Raw genomic sequence first — 22,387 nt, forward strand, 5'->3', positions numbered from 1 at the left:
GTCGTGCAATAAACTGCACATTTGAAGTATAGAGTTTGACAAGTTTTAACATATGCATATACTCATGAGACCATTGCTCTAATCAAGATAGTGAATATCTCTATCACCGCTGAAAGTTTTGTTGTGCCTCCTTGTAATCCCTCCCTCCCATTACACTTCCAGGTAACCACTGCTCAGGGTTCTGTCAGTATACATTAGTTTGCACTTTCTAGAACTTTATATAAGTGGAATCATAAAGTATATACTCTTTTTTTTGGTGAGGGGATCTGGTTCATTCACTCGTAATTATTTTGAGTTTCATGCATGTTGTGTGTATCCATAAATCATTCCTTTTTATTGTTCATTGTTTGGATATGCTGCAATTTGTTTATCCATTCACTTGCTGATGGACGTTTGTGCTCACAGTTTTTGGCCATTACAAACAAAGCTTCTAGGAACATTTGTGTACAGATCTTTTTATCGACATATATTTCCTTTTTTTCTTGGATACCCAGGGATAGAATGGCGGGATCATTTTTAAGAAACTACCAAACTTTTCCAAAGTGATAATATCATTTTACATTTCCAGCAGCAGTATATGAGAGTTCTTCCTTCCTCTGCCTCCTCACCAACACTTGGTATAGTCAATCCTTTTATTTATTTATTTATTTTAAAATAGACTGTATTTTTTAGAGCGGTTTTATTTTCACAGCAAAATCGAGCAGAACGTACAGAGATTTCTCATATACCCTCTGCTGCCTCACATACATAGCTTCCCCCATTATCAGCATCCTCCATCAGAGTGGTACATTTGTAACAGTTGATGAACCTGCATTGACACATCATTGTCACCCAGAGTCCATTGTTTACATAATTTCACTCTTCATGTTGTACCTTCTATAAGTTTGGACAAATGTATAATGACATGTATCCACCATTATGAGATTGTACAGAGTATTTTCACTGCCTACGAGTCCTCTGTGGTCTGCGTGTTCATCCCTTCCTCACCCCACCAACCACTCATTTTTTAACTGTCTCCATAGTTTTGCGTTTTCCAGAACATCATATTGTTAGAATCATACAGTATATAGCCTTTTCAGATTGGCTTCTTTCACTTAGTAATATGCATGTAAGTTTCCTTCCATGTCTTTTCATAGCTTGATAGCTCATTTCTTTTTAGTACTGAATGCTATTCCATTGGCAGATGTACCTCAGTTTATTTATCCATTCACCTACTGAAGGACATCTGCTTGTTAGAAGTTTTGGCAATTGTGAATAAAGCTTCAGTAAACATCTATATGCAGGTTTTTGTGTGGACATAGCTTTTCACTTTTTTTGGGTAAATAGCAAGGAACACAATTGCTGGATCATACGGCAAGATTATGTTTAGTTTTGTAAGGAACTGCTAAACTGTCTTCCAAAGTGGTTGTACCATTTTGCATTCCCAACGTCAGTGAATGAGAGTTCCTATTACTCTACGTCCTCATCAGCAATTGGTGTTGTCAGTGTTCCACATTTTGACCATTCTTATATGTGTATAGCGGTATCTCACTGTTGTTTTAATTTGCATTTCCCTGATGATGTATGATGTGGAACATCTTTTCATATGCTTATTTGCCATCTGTTTATCTTCTTTGGTGAGGTGCCTGTTACGATCTTTGGCCCATTTTTTAATCAGGTTGTTTGTGTTCTTATTGTTGAGTTTTAAGAGTTCTTTGTATATTTTGGATAAAACTCCTTTATTTGACAGATCTTTCGGACATATTTTCTCCCAGTTTATGGCTTGTCTTTTCGTTCTCTTGGCAGTGTCTTTCACAGAGCAGAAAATTTTGATTTTAAGGAGATCCAGCTTGTCAGTTATTTCTTAATGGATCGTGCCTTTTGTGTTGAATCTAAAAAGTCATTACCAAGCCAAGGGTCACGTAGGATTTCTAGGCCTTTAATAGTTTTGTGTTTTACATTTAGATTTGTATCCATTTTGAGTTAATTTCTGTGAAGGATGTAAAGACTGTGTCTAGGTGAATTTTTTTGCATGTGGATGTCCAGTTGTTCCAGCACCATTTGTTGAAAAGACTGTCTTTGTTCCATTGTATTGCCTTTGCTTCTTTGTCAAAGATCAGTTGACTGTATTCATGTGGATCCATTTCTGGACTCTCTGTGTTGTTCTATTGATTGATTTTTTTCTTTTGCCAAAACTACACTGTCTTGATTACTGTAGCTTTATAGTATGTCTTGAAGTCAGATATTGTCAGTCCTCCAGCTTTGTTCTTCTCTTTCAATTTTATATTGGCTATTCTGAGTAGTTTCTTTTGTTTTGAGGAAGATTAGCTGTGAGCTAACATCTGCCACCAATCCTTCTCTTTTTTGCTAAGGAAGATTGGCCCTGAGCTAACATCTGTGCCTATCTTCCTCTACTTTATATGTGGGATGCCTGCCACAGCATGGCTTGGTAAGTGGTGCATAGGTCTGCGCCCAGGATCTGAACTGGTGAACTCTGGGTCCCCAAAGTGGAGCGCACGAACTTAACCACTATACCACTAGGCCAGCCTCTGAGTAGTTTCTTTATTTTAGCCATTTTAATAGGTATGTATTGGCATCTAATTGGTATTTTTGTTTACCTAACAACTAAAAATGTTGAATATGTTTTCATGTGCATATTTGCCATTTGTGTATCTTCTTTGGTAAAATGTTGATTTAAATCTTTTGCTCATTTAAAAAAATTGAGTTGTTTTCTTATTATTGTTTAAGTGTTCTTTATAGTATTTTCCAGATACATATCAGCTATATCCTTTGCAAATATTTTCTCCCAGTCTGTGGCTTGTCTTTTTATCCCCTAGCAGTGTTTATTGAAGAGAAGTTTTTAATTTTGATGAAGCCCGTTTTATCAATTTGTTCTATTATGGGTTGTGCTTTTGATGTCATATCTAAGAAATCTTTTCCTAACTCAAATCTTTGCCACAAAGATTTTATTCTGTGTTTTCTTTTAGAAGTTTTATAGTTTTAGTTTTATGTATAGGTCTGTGATTCATTTTGAAATAATTTTTATGTACAATGTGAGATGTGTATCCAAATTCTTATTTTTTTATATGTACATATCCAATTGTTCTAGCACAATTTGTTGAAAAAGCTATCTTTTTTGTGCTGCATTTCCTTTGCACCTTTGTCGTAAATCAAATGTCCTTGTATATAAGGGTTTATTTCTGAATATTCTATTCTGTTTTATTGATCTATTTGTTTTCCTGCACTGTTTTGATTACTGTAGCTTTAAAATAAGTGTTGAAATCAGGGAGTGTTAGTTCACCAAATTTCTTCTCTTTTTAGACTTGTTTTGACTTTTCTAGGTACTTTGCATTTCTATGTGAAATTTTAAATGAGCTTGTCAATTGCTACAAAAAAAGCCTGGGATTTTGATTGCAACTGCATTGAATGTGTAGATCAGTTTCAGAAGAATAGACGTTTTAACAATATTGAGTCTATTGAATGATGAACAACGTGTGTCTCCATTTATTTTGAACTCCTCTAATTTCTCTGAGCAACGTTTTGTAGTTATTAGTGTATTGGTCTTTTACATCTTATGTAAGATTTATCCCTAGGTATTTCATAATTTTTGATGCAATTGCAAATGGTATTGCTGTGTAAAATCAATTTCTGTTTCTTCCCAGTATATAGAAAAAGTTGATTTTGCATATTGCTCTTGTATCATGCTACATTGCTAAACTCATTTAATAGTTCTAGTAACTTTTTGTAGATTTTGTTGGATTTTTTTATGTGGATGTTCATGTTATTTGTGGATAAAGACAGTTTTATTTCTTCCCAATTGGGATAACTTTTATTTTTTCCTTTCTTTTCTTTTTTGTTTTTTTTGCCTGATTACATTGTCTGGAACCTCTAGTATAATGCAGAAGTAGTGAGAGTAGAAATTCCTGTCTTGTTACTCATCTTAGATTTACCCTTTCACCATTAAGTATGATGTTAGCTATAGGTTTTTTGTAAATGCCCTTTATCAGATTAAGGAAGTTCCCTTTTAATCCAGTTTGCCAAGAATTCTTATGAATGGATCTTGAATACATATGTCAAATTCATATCATAATTCAAATGCTTTTTTTACATCTATTAGAGATAAAACTTTCTTTTCATTTATTCTTTTAATGTGGTTAGTTACCCTAATTGATTTTTGAATGTCAAATTGACCTTGCACTCCTGGGATAAACCTTTTTTGGTCATGATGTACTACCTATTTTATATATTGGGTAATATTTTGTTAGGGAATTTTTGCATCTATCTTTTTTCTTTTTGGTGAGGAAGATTGGCTTTGAGCTAACATCTGTTGCCAATCTTCCTCTTTGTTTTTTTTTCCTCCCCAAAGCCCCACTACATAGTTGTATATCCTAGTTGTAGGTCATTCTAGTTCTTCTTTGTGGGATGTCACCACAGCATGGCTTCGTGAGCGGTGTATTGGTCTGCGCCCAGGACCTGAACCGGTGAACCCTGGGCTGCTGAAGTGGAGCATGTGAACTTAACCACTCAGCCATGGGGCTGGCCCCCTTTTTGCATCTATCTTAATTAGGGATATTGTTATGTAATTTTTTTCTGATGATATCTCTGTCAGATTGTTGTTAGGATTATGTCAAACTCAAAATTAGTTGAGAAGTATTCTCTGTTTCTTAAAGAGTTTATCTACAATTTATATGATTATATCCTAATGTTTGAGAGAATATACCAATGAATTACTGGGGCTTGGAGTTTTTTTTGTGGGATTATTTGTTTGAATGTAAATTGAATTTCTATAATAGACATAGGATTATTCAGATTTTCTACTTCTTGTGTCTTCCTTTTTCCTTTTTAAAAAAAATTAAAACATTTCTTTAAAATTATTTTCTAAAATGAACTAAGGTCATTTCTTCCCCAAAGGAAGCAGCAAAAAAATTCTAAATGTTTGGTGGAATTGGACATTTGGATTAATAGACTATTCTTGTTATTTGTGATTTATTCTAGAGTTCTATGTTTTTAGTGACTTAGAGCCCTGTTATTTTTATTAGTTTTAAAGGTTAGGATTTTATGAGAAAAAGGCTTATTAAAAACTTAAAGTATAAATGTAGAAGGTGGAGGAAATTAAATCTTTTGTGATGTATTTTTTTTTTCAGAAACAGATTTGCTTTTCTTTAAGCACAAAAAGGTTAAAAACAGAAGACTTTGCTTAGCGGTTCTGCGTAGTCTCAGATTATGTAACAATCAGCCACTTTAAACACAGATGATCTCTGAAAAACTGTATTTTGTATTTTTTAAATACAGTTATTTTGTACTCTTTTTTAAGGCAAACAGTTTGGAATCCAAAGATTATCTCCAGGTTTGTCTTCGAATAAGACCCTTCACACAGTCAGAAAAAGAACATGAATCTGAGGTTTGTGTTGAATTTAATTGGAATTAAATATTCTACTTTCACTAAATGGATAAAATACTACTGTTTTTATTTATTTGTTGTGGGTTTATTTTATTTATTGATTTATGTGCTCTAGGGCTGTGTGTATATTCTGGACTCACACACTGTTTTGCTGAAAGATCCTCAAAGCGTCCTTGGTCGGTTAAGTGAGAAAAGCTCTGGGCAGATGGCACAGAAATTCAGCTTTTCCAAGGTAAGTAACCATGTGAAACTGAAGATTTTTCTTTTAAGTGAAAGAGACTTGGCTTAGGCTAAATTTCTACTTAATTGTATAATAATGAACTATATGTGTATCCTGCACTTAGGGAACTTAGATCTTTGGCGTGTGTATCCTTTTCTTAAGGGTGGGACTCAAAATTCAGGTCTGTAAATATATAATTGGAGGTAAATAGATCACTGTATAGTTCTTAAAATCCTTCTTTTTAGAAATGTTCTTTTCAAAATTTCGATGAAAACTTGATTGGCTGGGTCAGATTTCTATTTTGAAAACTCAGTAGTTACGCTTTTGTGGGGGTTGGGGATATGGTTCCTATTTTAAGAATGAATCTTAGAAAACAAATCTTTTTAATTTTTAAAACATGAGAGAGAGGGTAGAACTCATTGTCAATATTAACTTGAGTTTTCTAAAAAACTTGTTTTAAAAAAATTCTAATTTAGGTTTTTGGCCCGAAAACTACACAGAAGGAATTCTTCCAGGGTTGCATTATGCAACCAGTGAAAGACCTCTTGAAAGGACAGAGTCGGCTGATTTTTACTTATGGGCTAACCAATTCAGGAAAAACTTATACATTTCAAGGTAAATTGTTTTATTTTTGCTGGAAAGGAAAAAAAGCACTAATATTCACTCATTTTCATAATACTTGCATGTAGGTATGTTTCCATTACCTAGTACATTAGCTCCATTTTTTGTAGTAGTAGCATATTGGATGTGTATTGCCAATGGCTTTTAATTCAGATCGATTTAATTAATTTGTGAAACTACTTTACCCATGTGATAGAGAATTAGATGACAATGAAAGTTCAGAAAAAGTATTGATGTGACATGGTGAATTAAGCATGGGTATCCAGGGAAACACTTATTTCATTTTACTTTTATACTTTGTGATTATGAGTGATTGCACATCTTATGGCCTGATCTGAATGTAAAATTTCAGGTTTTGCCTCATAATAATAGTTGGTAAAATGTCGATTATAGGATAAAGACCAAAGTGATGGAAGACTGAGTAATCCTTCAGCTTCTCTCACTTTGTCTTAGCTGCTTCCTGTTGTCCATTGGTGGTATAGAAGGAGCCTTGGTAGTCCGGGAGTGTTTTCGCTTTCCTAACACTCCAAGAGAGTAAAAACAAGAATTCTTTTCACAGGCACAGAAGAAAATATTGGCATTCTGCCTCGAACTTTGAATGTATTATTTGATAGTCTTCGGGAAAGACTGTATACGAAGGTGAACCTTAAACCACATAGGTCCAGAGAATACTTACGGTTATCACCAGACCAAGAGAAAGAAGAAGTTGCTAGCAAAAGTGCATTGCTTCGGCAAATTAAAGAGGTATGGAAGTATTTTAGTATGTAAAATACATATAAATCTTGACCTTTTATAAGCTCTTCAGTTTGTTTCAGCCTATATTGGAATGTTTTGTGGTTGTGGTGGTGGTGGTTGTCTTTTCTTTTTGAGAAAAGTATTAAAAGCTTGTTTGAAGGGGCTGGCCCCGTGGCTGAGTGGTTAAGTTCACGCACTCCACTTCAGTGGCCCGGGATTTTGCTGGTTCGGGTCCTGGGTGTGGACCTAGCACCACTTGTCAGGCCATGCTGGGGCGGGGTCCCACAGAGCACAACCGGAGGTACCTACAACGAGAATATACAACTATGTACTGGTGGGCTTTGGGAAGAAGACGAAGAAGAAAAAGAAAAGATTGGCAACAGATGTTAGCTCAGGTGCCAAAAAAAAAAAATTGTTTGAAGACATTTTATATTGTACAAATAGCAGAAATGTTCAAATAGCACAAATGTAAATGGTTCTGAAATCTTTTTGTTGTTGTAGAAGCAACATTGTATTTTCTATGTAATGATTCTTAAAAATTCTTTTTTTAATTATAAAAGTAATATGTATACACAGACACTAAACAGGGGAATGTGAAAAATAAAAAGTGAAAATTTTTTATAATTCCATTCCTAAAGAGAAAACCACCATAAACAGATTGGAAAGTATTCTTTTTAATCTTTTTCTCTACAAAATCTGTATACAGAGTTTTCTGTATGTGTCTGTATATACACACACAAACGCAATCATATATAGTTGCATGTGTATTCATATCTTTTTCTTTGTGTGGGATATAGCCTTTTTTTTAAATGAGATTTTAATATACCTATGTTCTGTAACTTGCTCTTTCATTTGACATATATTAAATCTCTTACTACGTTAATACACGTCTGTTATCTGTTAGATTATATGTTTACTTCCTTTCTTACTTTCTTTTTTTATTAGTTTTTCATGAAAAATTGCTTTTATAAAGTTATACTTGTCTATTTATTCCTCTTGTGCCTTCTCCATTTTGTGTTATGTTTTCAGGCATCTATCCTAGTCAAGGTTGTTAAAAGCTATTAACAGTTTTTTAAGTATTTTCAAAATATCAATGAGGATTTCTTTCTTTAAGACATTTAGAAATCAGTGTTTCAAGGTAATAAAAAGTTGTTACTTAGTGGAGTTCAAAGTTCAGAGTCCATGATATGATCTCTGAAAGTAAAAGAGTGTTTTAAACAAAAATTATGGAGATCGGTGGATAATTGCTTAGATAATTCATAGAGGAAATTAAAGTCATTAATGAAAAACATTTTTCCTAACAAGTTATCCAGTTAAAATAAAATATTATTTTGCCTGTGAAATTATTAAAATGTTAAAAAAATACACATTTTCATACATTGTTTACAGAATATGTTTCTAGAAAGCAATTTGTTAATACTATATTAAGAATAAGAACTTAAAATATTTTTGTATGTTTTCATCTACCAATTCAGGTTTAGGTATACATCCTAAGGAAATAATTAGAATGCAGAACAAAAAATAATATATTGTTTATTGTAGTATGTACCAACAAAGCTTTGTAATATAAATGTACAGAATAGAGAAATAATTGTCATTTCACAACTATTCAATTATGCAGCCACCAAATGTTTACAAGTAATTTTTAATTATAGAGAGAAAAAACTTACAGTGTAATAAGTGTGGGGAAAGGAATAGAAAGGAATATATTGAAATATTAATAGTAATTGCCTCTGAGTGACAGGGATTATATATGATGATATTCTTTTTTTTTTTTTTAAGATTTTATTTTTTCCTTTTTCTCCCCAAAGCCCCCCGGTACATAGTTGTATATTCTTCGTTGTGGGTCCTTCTAGTTGTGGCATGTGGGATGCCGCCTCAGCGTGGTTTGATGAGCAGTGCCATGTCCGCGCCCAGGATTCGAACCAACGAAACACTGGGCCGCCTGCAGCGGAGCACGCGAACTTAACCACTCAGCCACGGGGCCAGCCCCATGATGATATTCTTTTTGATACTCTTCTGTAGTTTCCCAAATTTCCTATTATGTGAATGTGTTATTTAACTAGTAAAAAAATTAATAGATGAGGTCATTGAATTGAATAGATGAAAGGTTGTGGTTTGGTTGGTGACTTTTTGGATAGATAATTAATATAGTGGTTATTTAACAATGGTTTTTATTAAAGATTAAAGATTTTTATTAGAGATATAAAGATTAAAAACATCTTTCTTTTTTAGGTTGTTATACATAATGACAGTGATGATACTCTTTATGGTAAGGTTTCCTTTCTCGCTTAGCTTTAAAGTGTTGATTATATGAAATACAATGAAAAGCTTTTAATTTTTGAATCACTCCTAGTGTTTAATTTCTTTAATAACATAGTAATACTTGGTAAATGGTACATAACTATATGAAATGTCAGTCACTGTAAGGTTTTATTTGGATTTAATATCACAGATATCTCTTTCACTGGTTGTAACTTTTCATGTTGAATTCAAGAGACAGTAGTTTTTCTGTCCTTTACATTTACTTTCAATTTGGTTCATCAGCGTACTTTCAAAAAGAAAAGAAAGAAGCCAAACCTTGGTTAATACAAATCTTGTTTACATCTGCGTGGATCCAAGAAAATATTTCACATTTCTGGTCAAAAGATTAAGGATACTTAGTTTTTCAAGTCCAGTAATCTTGTCTGTCCTATTGTCTCATTTTTAGTCAAATGCTTGATTTTGTGATGATCCTTTTTTATTTTTTGTAGGAAGTTTAACAAATTCTTTGAATATCCCAGATTTTGAAGAATCCATGAAAGATTGTGAACAAGCTAGCTTGAATATGGAAAGTAATATAAAGTTTTCTGTGTGGGTTTCTTTCTTTGAGATTTACAACGAATGTATTTATGACTTGTTTGTTCCTGTATCATCTAAGTTCCAAAAGAGAAAGATACTACGCCTTTCCCAAGATATAAAGGGCTATTCTTTTATAAAAGGTATACTAATGAGTATTTTCTATTTTATTGTTCTGAAGTTCTTTCCTAGGCTTTGTTATAGCTATAGGAACACAAACTGGAAATTTAAAAGTTTTATATTTAGATTACATTATGTTATATTTATATTTATATTAATTATTAACATCAAGATCGTAAGAGAAGTTTGTGCTTTGGAAGTATGTCTTAGGGGTCTAGTTTAGTATTGTGTTTGCTTGAATATCACTGATTGGGTTTTGGGGATGGGAATGCTGTGTGTTAATATTTACATTATTCTGCTGGTTCGTAAGTGTCCAAACTTTGGAGCTATGAAAATGTTTCTGTTTCATCCACAGTGGTGTTTTCCAACCTTTTAAAACTGCTACTCACAGTAGGAAATACATACATGATTAATAACATACATGTATTAACATTATGACCCAGTGTCTGCATCTGTATATGTGTATGTGTTTACAACTCAAAGTTTCATTAATTGTACTCAACTTTACTATAAGGAATGCACATTCATGTTTTCTGTATTCTATAAAGTGCTGGTTGTGACTCAATGAATTTGATTTCATGATTCACTAATGAATTGTAATCTGTAATGTCTCATGGCTAGGTAATTTTGTACGTTGAATCTGTACTGTATTTTGTCTTTTTTTTTTCCTGCATGTCTAGTTCTAAGGAATCTTACCTATTTTTAATTTTCCCTTTGGTAGACTCTTGAAGAATACTTACTTTGTGTGTTTGTATACAACTTAAGTACTGGAAAATCATTGTAATATCCTTGGGTGTACCTCTTTTCTAGTGGAGTATGGAATAGTTGAATTGACTCCACCTAGGGCATGTTATTAAAAGAAAGATTCATTATGTGTTTTTGGGAAAAGAGATAACAAATCTTCAAAGAGATTACATTACACAACAAATTCTGTGTTTTTATAAATTGCTATTTGTCCTCTTTATTTTTTAAAGATTTACAATGGGTTCAAGTATCTGATTCCAAAGAAGCGTATAGACTTTTAAAACTAGGAATAAAGCACCAGAGTGTTGCCTTCACAAAACTGAACAATGCTTCAAGTAGAAGGTAAGGAGTAACTCTGTGGTGTGAGCCTGAAGCACCCAGGGTATTCTGTGCTTATTTAAATATAAATAATTTAAGATTAAAGTGGGCAATAGGTTCTCTGATATGTTAAATGAATTCATAGGCATAAAAACATTCTGTAAACTGAAGAACACTGAACACATGAGATTGTCAGGACTATTTCTTGTTCTAATGTAAGATTTACTAACTTGCATGAAGTCTCTGAGGTCTTTTTGCAAGTTTTATGTGAATATATAAGCTCTATATTTTCAGAGTTGCCTATAATGGTGAACTTTTCCCTTTGTGTCTCCCACTTACCCCGTGAGCACAGACACTACATGCATACTGAGTTATGACAAAATCTCAAGGGGTTAAGGAAGGATGTTTTTGATGAAAGGGGTTGGAGGATGAAAGACAAAAGGAAATAAATTTAAGCAGTGAGATATTAAAACAGGTTCTCTCTTAATGAGAAAGAGCCCTGTCCTGCGTACTCTGTAAGGCATGAGGATAATATATGATCCATATAAGCCTCTATTTACACCAAGTGTGTTCTTTGCTTTAGGTATATATTCAAAGAAGAGTAGCTGGATACAATACTATTTTAACTAATAATATGATCTTTGTAAGCAATTTGAGACTTTATTATTAAAGTGATTCTATTAGTAGAAGTTGGAATTTTAAGAGAAGGAATAGATTCAAGGGATTTGGGGCTAAGGGAAAGATAAGGTATTTGGTTTTAGGTAGTTGGGTATGTAGGTGAGAGTGGAACACTGGATTGAAATATCTGGCAGCTAGTTGGAAAATGCAGTGCTGTATTAGCGTGTAAATAGATACTGATTTAGATGCTTGCCTCTTGTATTTAGAATGCAGAAAATAAAAATGAAAGATAACATTTGATCTTTGTATATTTCTTTTAGTCACAGCATATTCACTATTAGAATATTACAGATTGAAGATTCTGAAATGCCTCGTGTAATGCGAGTCAGTGAGTAAGTTGAACATTCCTTAAATTGTAATTACTTTGAATTATTTTGTTTTGAAGAACTTTTAAAGTTTCTTTTTTTTATTTTTGGTAAATTCAGATTGTCTTTATGTGATCTTGCTGGTTCAGAACGAAGCATGAAGACACAGAATGAAGGCGAAAGGTTGAGAGAGACTGGAAACATCAATGCTTCTTTACTGACTCTGGGAAAGTGTATTAATGTTTTGAAGAACAGTGAAAAGTCAAAGTAAGTGTTGCTGAAAGTGTTATTAATATATTAAGTATTAAAATATTTAAACTTTCAACTTTGCTAGTTTTAGAAAGTTCTTATTTGGTTTTAACCTGCTTATATTATGACTGTGTAGATTACGATTAAATAGTTAGAGATCTTGGATTAAAAAAATGATAGAAATAAAAAACAGTGTCAGCTGATGCCAGTGACTTGTCAAGTAAGCACAGTATTTTCCATAGCAAATAGATATCAACAGACACTGTAGATAATAAGTTTCTCATGATGCTGGTTTAGCATCTGAAAAGCACTTTATTCTCAGTAATGTGTTGTAGTGTTCTACATGTGATACATTTCTGTATTAATTAGCATTTTAGGCTGAGTAAATTATAAATCAGCCTTCATTATTTCTAGTTAGTGTTTCATGGCATATATTGTATAATTGCTTTACGCTAGAGAACACAACCCAGTTCAATGTGATTTTCTTTATATTTTACCTAATGGGTTATTATTAGTAGTAGTATTTAAAGAAAACAACATAAACAGAAAACGACTATTTCAGGTGGAACTAATCACTAATCTAGAATTTAAGTTCATGATAGCTAGATTAAATATTTCTTTGTAAAATTTATCAGCATTCTGACTTAATCAGATTTGTTTTAACTTAAACTTTTCCCATAGGTTTCAACAGCATGTGCCTTTCCGGGAAAGTAAACTGACCCACTATTTTCAAAGTTTTTTCAATGGTAAAGGGAAAATATGTATGATTGTCAACATCAGCCAGTGTTGTTTTGCCTATGATGAGACACTGAATGTCTTGAAGTTCTCAGCCATTGCACAAAAAGTAAATATGTTCATTAAGCCTCTTATTACTAGACTATTAACAACTTTTTCTTAGAGTAAATAATTCATTTTGCTCTTATAACTGTAAATCTAGGAAATAATTGAAAATTAAAAATGTAAGTATTTGACCAAGTAGGAGGACATGGGAAAAGATTGAAAGTTACCCCTGCTAGGATTAAATTGATGTCAAGAGTTAATAATAAATACCTGTTACAGATTACAAGTATTGTTGCAACAAATTGTCTGTGCTGCCATCCATCTGGGTCATTTAGTGGCTAATCAGGATTTCCCCTCTTAGGAATAGTACCAAGAACTTAACCCAGGAAAGTAAATTTACCTGTAGTATACGGGCTTTTTTCTTACCAGAATGTTCATTTAAGGATGCTAATTCCTTCCTGTATGTTTGTTTGTGTAGAAGTTTTTTCAAAACACTTGAGTTGTCATTTGATCTAAATTTATAAAATTATTTTTTAGTGGACAGTTGTTGCCTTTCCTGTTTTAAAAATTACATTGGATATTTTAACAGGTTTGTGTTCCAGACGCTTTAAATTCCTCTCAAGAGAAATCCTTTGGACCTGTGAAGTCTTCACAAGATACATCACTAGACATTAATAATACAGATCATAAAATATTAAATGTGAAAAGAGCCACAATTTCCTGGGAAAGTAGTCTAGAAGATCTGGTGGAAGATGAAGATTTGGTTGAGGATGTCGAAGAAGCTGAAGAAAACCAAAATATGGAAACTGAACTTACTGGTGAACATCTAGATAAAACATTAGAGGAAGATAAGGCTTCCATTGGCTACGAGAAGAGAGTATGTATTAAGAACTCATACTTCTAATCTTGGTTTGTTATTATACTGAAGTTAGGGTTAACAATTCTTAAGGCCTTCTCTGTCTTTTTCAACGATACACTTAGTTTTTTATATCTCAACTTTGTATTTTGAAAAATTTCAAACCTACAGAAAGAGTAGTACAATGAACACCCATTTATACTTCACCTGGATTTGCCAGTTGTTAATATTTTACCGTATTTACTTTAATTCGCTATGAGTATGTAAATACACCTCTTCTTGCCTGTCCATTTGAAAACAAGATGCAGACATAACGACATCTTACAACTAACTACTTTAGCATATATTTCCCAAGAATGTGGGCATTTTCCTCATGATCACAAGACCATTTTCATATCTAAGCCATTTAATGTTGATAGAATATTATAATCTATTATACTGTCCATATTGAGATTTCTCTGGTGGTCCCAATATGTCCTTCATAGCCACTTTGTTTTTGGTCTACAACCAGAATTAACATGTTGCTTCTGATTGCCGTGTTTCTTTAGTTATCTCTAATGTAGAATAGATATTTTGAAAAGTTGAGGCTAGTTGTCTTGTAGAATACCCCCAGTCTGGTTTTGTCTGATTATTTCCTCACAGTTCATGTTTAACACTTTAGGTAATCCTATTATATGGATGAAGTTGTGAATTTCCCATTGTATCACTTCAGGAGACACATGATGTCTCATTTCCCCTTTCTTGGTGATGCTAAGTTTTGCTCACTTAGCTAAGGTGTTGTCTTTCAGATCTCTCTTCAATGTAAAGGCATATCATCTGTGGGATAACTTTGCGACCATGTGAATGTCTTGTTCCTCAGTATCCTTTCACTGAATGATTTTATCATACTCCACCAGATGTTTACTTTACAGTCTTAAGTACAACTACTCAAAATGTCTACCCAGTACCAATTATTCTGTTTCTTCAAAAACAGGAATTGCTTGGTCATCTTATTTGTTATGGTAAATAAGATTTTACACTGGTTAAATCTTATAGCCTCTGCCCAAATACAGTTCACACATATATGTAAGTTGTATTAATCTTGAAATCTAGATCATGCCTGCAATACCAGTTCCCCTCATTAACTGGCCATGACTACATATGTCTACATGGAGTCTTCTTACCAGTGTTCCAAGCATGTGGTTAACCTTGTGCTAATGGATGTACTTTAGTCTTGACACATCTCACATCATAGTACTCTTATGCCCTATAGAAGTCCAAGTAGATGGATGATGTATTGAGTTAAATATTCTCATTTTAATAATTTACTTCAGAGTCCCTGAAGGCCATCATTGCACTCATGTTGTTTGGAAATGAGAATGAAATTTCCAGATGCTACTCATCCTTGTTTATCTGGTCACTCTGTGATTGGATCTTGTTTACTTTGGGCCTCTATAATGTAGTACTTCCCTCGGTGACAAAAGGATCTATTAATAGTCCTATTTTAATTTCTGCTGATCTTCTCAAAGCTGAAGTTTATATGTGCTATTGATTAAACTTGAAATGTTAGTAAAATTTCTGAATTTACTAGGGAAAAGTAATACTATAGTTTATATTATATTACATAGTGTAAATGCGTATCTTATGGCATTGACTAGGTACTTTGAAATAAAAATTTCATCAGAGTTTCTTCTAATATTTAACTTAAAAATGAAATGATTAGGCTTTGCATGCTTCATATTAGCATTTTAATTGGAGGACTGAGTATTAAAAAGCAGTATGAAATATATTGATATTAGTGTATATAAACTTACAGTTATTTAACTAGAATAATCAAGTAGAATTTTTTTAATCAAAGACTTTATCAGATGGTAACAATGATAGAAAACTAATTGTTGTTGAGCATTATTAAAATAAACCCAAATCCCAAGGTAGTCCCACATTCACGCAGAATTCTCTTGTCTCCCACATTTCTTCTTCAGTAGTTACTATATTATTTTAAACAGTGGGAAAGTGTGATTGTTTAAAAATATAAAAGTATTATATAATCATGGTGGAGTGTGGAAAAAGAAAAAGAGGAAAATAGATATAAAGATCTCTCTAATCTGCCACTATTGTTAATGGATTTTACTATACATTACTGGTTTTCTTCATTTAAAAATAAGTTGTGAAAAGTGTGAATTGTTACTATGTCATCATTATTCGTTACAGTAGTTTACTGTATGACGGATCCATAATTGAACCAATCTCTTATGTTTGACTCTTGAGTTTCACTTTTTCTTTGTTTAAATATAGCCACTACCAGAAAACAACAACGCTGTGATAACCATTCTTAGAGTCAAAACACTGGGTCCTATTATATAATTATTTCCTCAGTGTAAGTTCTTAGAAGTGGAATTTCAAAGTCAGGATAGCTATAGAAATATTTTCAGATATAAAATTGAGACATTGAAAGATCTGTAGCTTTGAGAAGGTTGGTTAATTTATCGTTGAGAAACTTTAATCAGAAACCTTAGAATATCAGGCTGTTTTCTTAATGCCAGAATTTATTTTATTATGAATCTATACTGGCCATATCAAGTGTTAATTGCTTTGTTTATTCATTGTCCATATTACATGATTATGTGTTTTCAAAGGCTATAGTTGTTGCTCACATTTGGATTATTAGAAAAGTCCAAGAAGATAAGTTTATGTAACACCTCTCTTTGCCATTTTGCAAAGTGTTTGGGGGTTCTTAGTAATTACTCTATATAACACTTAGGCTTTAGATTTTCACAGACTAATTTAAAATTCAGCCTTAAGCATTTACCACAGACCTGGTCCTTACTTTCCCCACCTACAGAATATGGATGCTGCTACCAAGCTCACAGAAGGTTGTGTGGATTGAATGAAATCAAGTATGAACCCCCCAAAGTAGTTCCTGGTGGATAGTAGATGCTCACATTTTCTTTTCCTTTTTTTCTTAGTGTAGCTAAATAGTGAGACATTTGAGTTACTATGAGTCTTTCTAAAATTTAATGATTTTTCAGATTAATGAATCTCTGTAAATACATAATTTTCAGTGAGAATATTATTGCTATTAAAAGGATACATAATTATAATCGACTAAATGAAAAGAGTTTTATTTTTGAAGATTCACATAGTATTTCTTTTGGGGTATATTCTTTTATTAGAATTTTAATATTTATATGTTTTAGAAACTGTTGAATTTAATAGAAGACTTGAAAAGAAAACTGATAAATGAAAGAAAAGAAAAGTTAACATTGGAATTTAAAATTCGTGAAGAAGTTACACAGGAATGTACTCAATATTTCGCTCAGCGGGAAGCTGACTTTAAGTAAGTTATTTCTTTCATGTCCTGATAAAAATTGAGACTTTTATTTACTTGTTTAATTTTTTTATTTACTTATTTTATATTAGATGGCCTCTGAATTCTGACCACTTTATACAGTCTTGAAAATAGCTATTACCCTATGGATTCTGAATTATACGTGAATGATTATTTAAATCTCCTTTTAGTTTATAATATACTTAATAAAACAAAATAATGCTTTTTCTGTTTCTTAATGGGATTAATTTTTATTATGAAGGGAAACGCTCCTTCAGGAACGAGAGATATTAGAAGAAAATGCTGAGTGTCGTTTGGCTATCTTCAAGGATTTGGTTGGTAAATGTGACACTCAAGAAGCACCAACAAATGAAGATTGTGCTGTGAAAGTTGAACACGAAGTAGGTTCACTGAAATATTAAATCCAGGATACCAGGACTTAGTGTTCCACATCAATGATGAGAAACATTAATATACTTTACAATTAAAAAAAAAACTTACTATGTAGCTTTATTATAATGAAGCATGGTTTTTTAGGAATGTAAGCACAAATGGTTTAAATATAGCTTTTGGACTTGAAAAAAATTATCTCTCTGTTAGATATATATCTCATTTTGGTGTTGCTTGAGTCATTGTATTGATTATAGGTGGACAGGTTCTGTTTTGTCTTATTATGTGATATCCCTCTCAGATTTGTCTTAAAGTTTAAAGGTATAAGAGACTTAAGGGGTCATCTTCTTACTGCTCTGATGAAAACAAAAACGTTTATAAAAAGGATTGCTTTTCTTGGCCGACTGACCGTTCCCTCTTGTTGAGGAAACATTATCTTTTCCTGCTGCTTTCACTGAAGCTGCAATTGATCACATCTTTTTGGGATTGCTGTTTGTTTTTGTTTTGTTTTTTAAATTTCTCAATTTCGGGGCCTGGGATGATGATATACACGCTCTTGCTGTGGAACCATCATTATGTGTGCCTGACATGGTTTAGGTCTTGATCTGAGTTGTGAAAATGGAGGTTTGTTTCCTCGATTGTCCCAACAAAGCCTTTTAGGACTGGTTGTATTACTGAAAGTATACCTGAACTAGATAGTTATAATTGTTCTATAATGACTTATCACAGTTTATGACATTGTTTTTATGGGGAAATATGTATATGTTTCATAAAACAAAAAATGACAAATGGAACACAACTTTTTCATAATTGGAATACTTTGATATAGTTTATTTAAAAAAATTTCAGGTGAATTTTTTTGCTGTGTGTTTTTAAAACTGTTTAAATCAGATGGTACCCCATGGTAAGAGTGAAAGCCACTGTTAACTTTAGGCATGTGGTTTTTGCTATTTTAGGAAGCACATAATTATGTAGGAATTGAAGATATTATTGACTCTCTTCAAGATGATGTCACTGATATTAAGAAACAGGCTGAAATTGCTCACTTATATATTGCATCTCTTGCTGACCCCCAGGAAGCTATTGCTTGTTTAGAACTAAAGTTTAATCAAGTTAAAGCTGAATTAGCTAAAACCAAAGAAGAATTAATCAAAACCCAGGAAGAGTTAAAAAAGAGAGAAAATGGTAAGTAGATGTATTTTACCCGTATTTATATGTTATAAATGCATAAAAAGAAAGTTGGTAAGTACAAGAGATTTATGCAGGATAGCGACCAGAAAATTCTTTGATCTAGGTGACATATTCAATATTTTACCATTTGTATGACTTTATAGTAATTTGCTATTAAATTTTTTTTTTTTTGCTTTCATTTACTTTTAAACTAATAGTATTAGAAAATGGACTTCTCAACAAAAAACAAAACCAAACTAAGTATTAGCTTTATCATCAAATTAAGAAATTTCATAGGAAATTGTAAAGCTGTAGATTTTGTTCTTCTGTATTCTTTATGAACTCTCATAGTGTGGTAGATTCTGCTCTGGGCTCGCAAGTTTGGGATAGAGTGACTTTTGTGGAGTGATCTTAAGAAGGCTGTTAGATTGGTGCTTCATTCTAGCTCTGAGAGCGATATATGATTGTCACATCTGGGTTTTAAGAGAGTTAGGTGAAATATTCTGCCCTTTTCTGTGTGAAACAAGATGCGTAGAAAATAGTAGGTAAGTGGTACCTCTGCATTATGAAGTAGACCAGAAAGGTATTGGCTTCTTTTCTCTGAAGTTATACCATAAGCTTTTTGCTATTTAGGATATGTCAATCATTTTTACCCTGAGCATTGAAAGTGGCTTTTTCAGAAACACTACCCTTGGTGGTAGAATTAGTAGCTGAATGCTGTGTGCTTCTAGTCCCGTCAAAATCCTTTTTCCTAAATGTGACACTAGTTAAAGTGTCTACTATAGCAGCTTATATTTCATGATTATTCAGTGATAAATTGTTTTAGATGCTTAGGTATTTATTTTCAATATTCTTATTTTTTCAGAATCAGAAATGAACTTAAATTCATTGGTTCAAGAGCTTGAGAAATCTGAAAAGGTAATACTTTATGATTTATTTTATCTTGATAAGGGACTTAATAAGTAATTGAAGGAGCATGAATTATGACAAGGTACATTAATGAAAAGTAATAAATGAACATGGTAAAAAAAATGAAAAGTACAAATGCCTTCACCTTCATACTTCTTTTCAGTGATGGCTGCTAGAAAGTTTCTTTAGTCCTTCCAGAAAGATTTATGTATATATATATAGAAAGAGGTATAGATATATAGATATGACACATACACACATACATATACCTTTTAATAAGTTTGCACAAGTTGGATTGTATTTCTGTGTCTTGCTTTCTTTCCTTAAAAGATGTCTTGGAGGTACTTCTCCATTAGCACATACAGATCTATTTCATTCTTTCACTAGGTGCATAGCATTGATTAGATATGTTTAAATGGTGTTTATTTTGTCTGAAATTACTGAATGTTTTAAAATATGGAAAATGGCCTGAGCAATGTGCAGCATTGGGATCCTGGAAATCTCTAGCACCTTTTATCTTCAGATCAGATAGTCACTCCAAATGATTGTAGATAGATTTGACATTGATGGGTCTAGAAATGAAATTACAAGTATACATGAAGGTGAAATGAATTTAGAGTTCTAAACCTTCTATTTTTCCTGACCTTCTCTGGCATGGGTCTTCGTATTTTAAGTTTCGTTTATCCTTCTAAAGAGCTGAATATTTTAAGCTATGATCAGATATAAATAATTCAAGATCTTATCTAATATCCAGTATTTAAAGAGGTAACCAAAATAATGTACTTAGCAGACGTTACAGCTACCATTTACACAATTCCTAATGTTTTCATTTATTTTTTTCTAGTTATAAAAATAGTAGATACTAGTTCTAAAAGTTGAGTTATATTAAACTATGTAAGATAGTAAAATAGCCATAATGTTCTTCTTAAATTAAAAAAAAAAAAAACAAACCCAAGTTGGTTGCTGGCTTTTTTAGACTTTTACTTTGTATATATTTATTTTTATAGAACACTTACTATGTACTCTTTTAAGTGCTTTACATATATTAACTCATTTAAATCTCAAAACAACTTCATGATGTAGATACTGTTGTTATTTTCTATTTCTACAGAGACATTAAATAAGTTGCCCAGGGTCACACAAATAGAAGATAGAGAAGCTAGGATTCAAACTCAGGCAGTCCAGACTCCAGATTCCTCTACCCAATATCCTGTATTGCTTCTCTTTCCTTTGTATATATAAACATATATTATTTGTTAAAAATAAGATCATGCTATGCATAGCATGTTGCCAGTGATATTTTTGCTTAGTTTTAAAATTTCAAGGAATTCTAAAATTGCGTCATATTTGCATTCTAGTTATCCCAAAATATTTTCACTGAACATTGCTATTTTTCTTTTTTCCAAAGAAAATAATTATGCAGAATCAAAGAATTCAAGACTTGATAGATATAACTGATCAAAAAGAGAATACAATCAACAAATTTCAGAACTTAAAGTATCGTATGGAAAACACATTTAAAGGCAGTGTAAGAACTTAACTTTATTTGTCCATGTTATAAATTACATTAAAAAAGTCTCTGTTTTGGTTTGACATAAAGTAAAATAATTGAAGTAAAATAAACTGATTTACTAAGTAGGTTAAATTGCTTATCCTGGGATTGAATTCAATTCACTATCATGCAAATCTGAATTTTCGAGAACTTAAAAGAGGGCATTTGACTTCCTTGTATATAATATCCCACCAACTAAGCTAGCAGTACTTTGCACATAAGAGGGGAAAGAATATATAGCCCTTGGAAGTTTAGGCCTCAGCTAGTTGGAAGTGGGGGGCTCTGGGGTGACAGGAACTTAGATGTGCTTACATGTCCACAGATCATAAAGATCTCTGTCTCTGTCTCTATAGAACTATAAGTGAAATTCAGTGGAATTAGTTTTCTTCCTTAGAGGCTTTTTTTTCTAAAGAGTGGCCCTGAGCTAACATCTGTTGCCAGTCTTCCTCTTTTTGTTTGAGGAAGTTTGTTGCTGAGCTAACATCTGTGGCAGTCTTTCTCTGTTTTATGTGGGATGCCACCACAGCAGGGCTTGATGAGTTATATGTAGGTTTGTGCCTGGGATCACAGAACCCCAGGCAGCTGAAGTGGAGCACGTGAGCTTAACCACTATGCCACCAGGCTGGCCCCTCTTTTATGTTTTTTGTGGTAAATGCATTCAAATTATTTTTGGAGGTAGAAATGGTAAAATATATGTTAATAGACTGAGTAAACTAATAGCCAAACCTCTCTGCTTTGTTTAGAAGCAGCAAGAGTGATATCTTGTAAAAAATGACTGTTGACCCTCCTTTGTATCTTGACAGTCAACCTCCAGTATCCACCAACATTCCCTGAATCATCTCAACATTAGGTGGGCTTTTGATACTATAGGGGTAAATAAGGAGCATTCTGGAAGAGTAGCTTACCCCCTGTCTAATCTCTGGTAGCAGGCCTCCCTTTTGGTATTTATTAGATGCATTCGTCAGTCTGACTTTTCTGTACCTTAATGGGAGAAGTACCCTTGTAATTAGGTTGAGAGTAAGGATGAGAAGCATCAAATGATTTATTTCAGTCGAGAAACACTTATTGAGTGTCTGCTCTGTGCCAGATACTGTACAAGATTCTGGGAATTACACAGATTAATAAAGACTGGTCCCCTTAATGAATCCCCAGTAAGGGAGAAACCACATAAACATAATGAAATGCACAGTGGTGGTCAATATGTGCAAGAAGCTG

General features: G+C 32.7%; 1 protein-coding gene across 5 annotated transcripts in view; it reads left to right on the forward strand.

Moving 5' to 3' along the window:
• Positions 1–22,387, forward strand: part of KIF20B (kinesin family member 20B) — a 74,075-nt gene that overhangs the window by 5,287 nt on the left and 46,401 nt on the right. For 3 of the 5 annotated variants that reach the window (XM_046655380.1, XM_046655381.1, XM_046655379.1), the window contains exons 4-19: positions 5,294–5,380; positions 5,496–5,612; positions 6,077–6,215; positions 6,781–6,965; positions 9,192–9,228; positions 9,710–9,937; positions 10,889–11,000; positions 11,915–11,986; positions 12,080–12,226; positions 12,890–13,052; positions 13,578–13,865; positions 17,021–17,160; positions 17,414–17,552; positions 18,498–18,726; positions 19,577–19,629; positions 21,029–21,148. In XM_046655380.1, coding sequence (XP_046511336.1) covers positions 5,294–5,380; positions 5,496–5,612; positions 6,077–6,215; positions 6,781–6,965; positions 9,192–9,228; positions 9,710–9,937; positions 10,889–11,000; positions 11,915–11,986; positions 12,080–12,226; positions 12,890–13,052; positions 13,578–13,865; positions 17,021–17,160; positions 17,414–17,552; positions 18,498–18,726; positions 19,577–19,629; positions 21,029–21,148 — 2,256 coding nt within the window. The remainder of the gene's footprint in view (positions 1–5,293; positions 5,381–5,495; positions 5,613–6,076; positions 6,216–6,780; positions 6,966–9,191; positions 9,229–9,709; positions 9,938–10,888; positions 11,001–11,914; positions 11,987–12,079; positions 12,227–12,889; positions 13,053–13,577; positions 13,866–17,020; positions 17,161–17,413; positions 17,553–18,497; positions 18,727–19,576; positions 19,630–21,028; positions 21,149–22,387) is intronic. The other 2 variants (XM_046655382.1, XM_046655383.1) reach the window with 2 other exon arrangements.

Source organism: Equus quagga, chromosome 2 (genome assembly GCF_021613505.1).
Source record: "Equus quagga isolate Etosha38 chromosome 2, UCLA_HA_Equagga_1.0, whole genome shotgun sequence".
Taxonomy (NCBI): domain Eukaryota; kingdom Metazoa; phylum Chordata; class Mammalia; order Perissodactyla; family Equidae; genus Equus; species Equus quagga.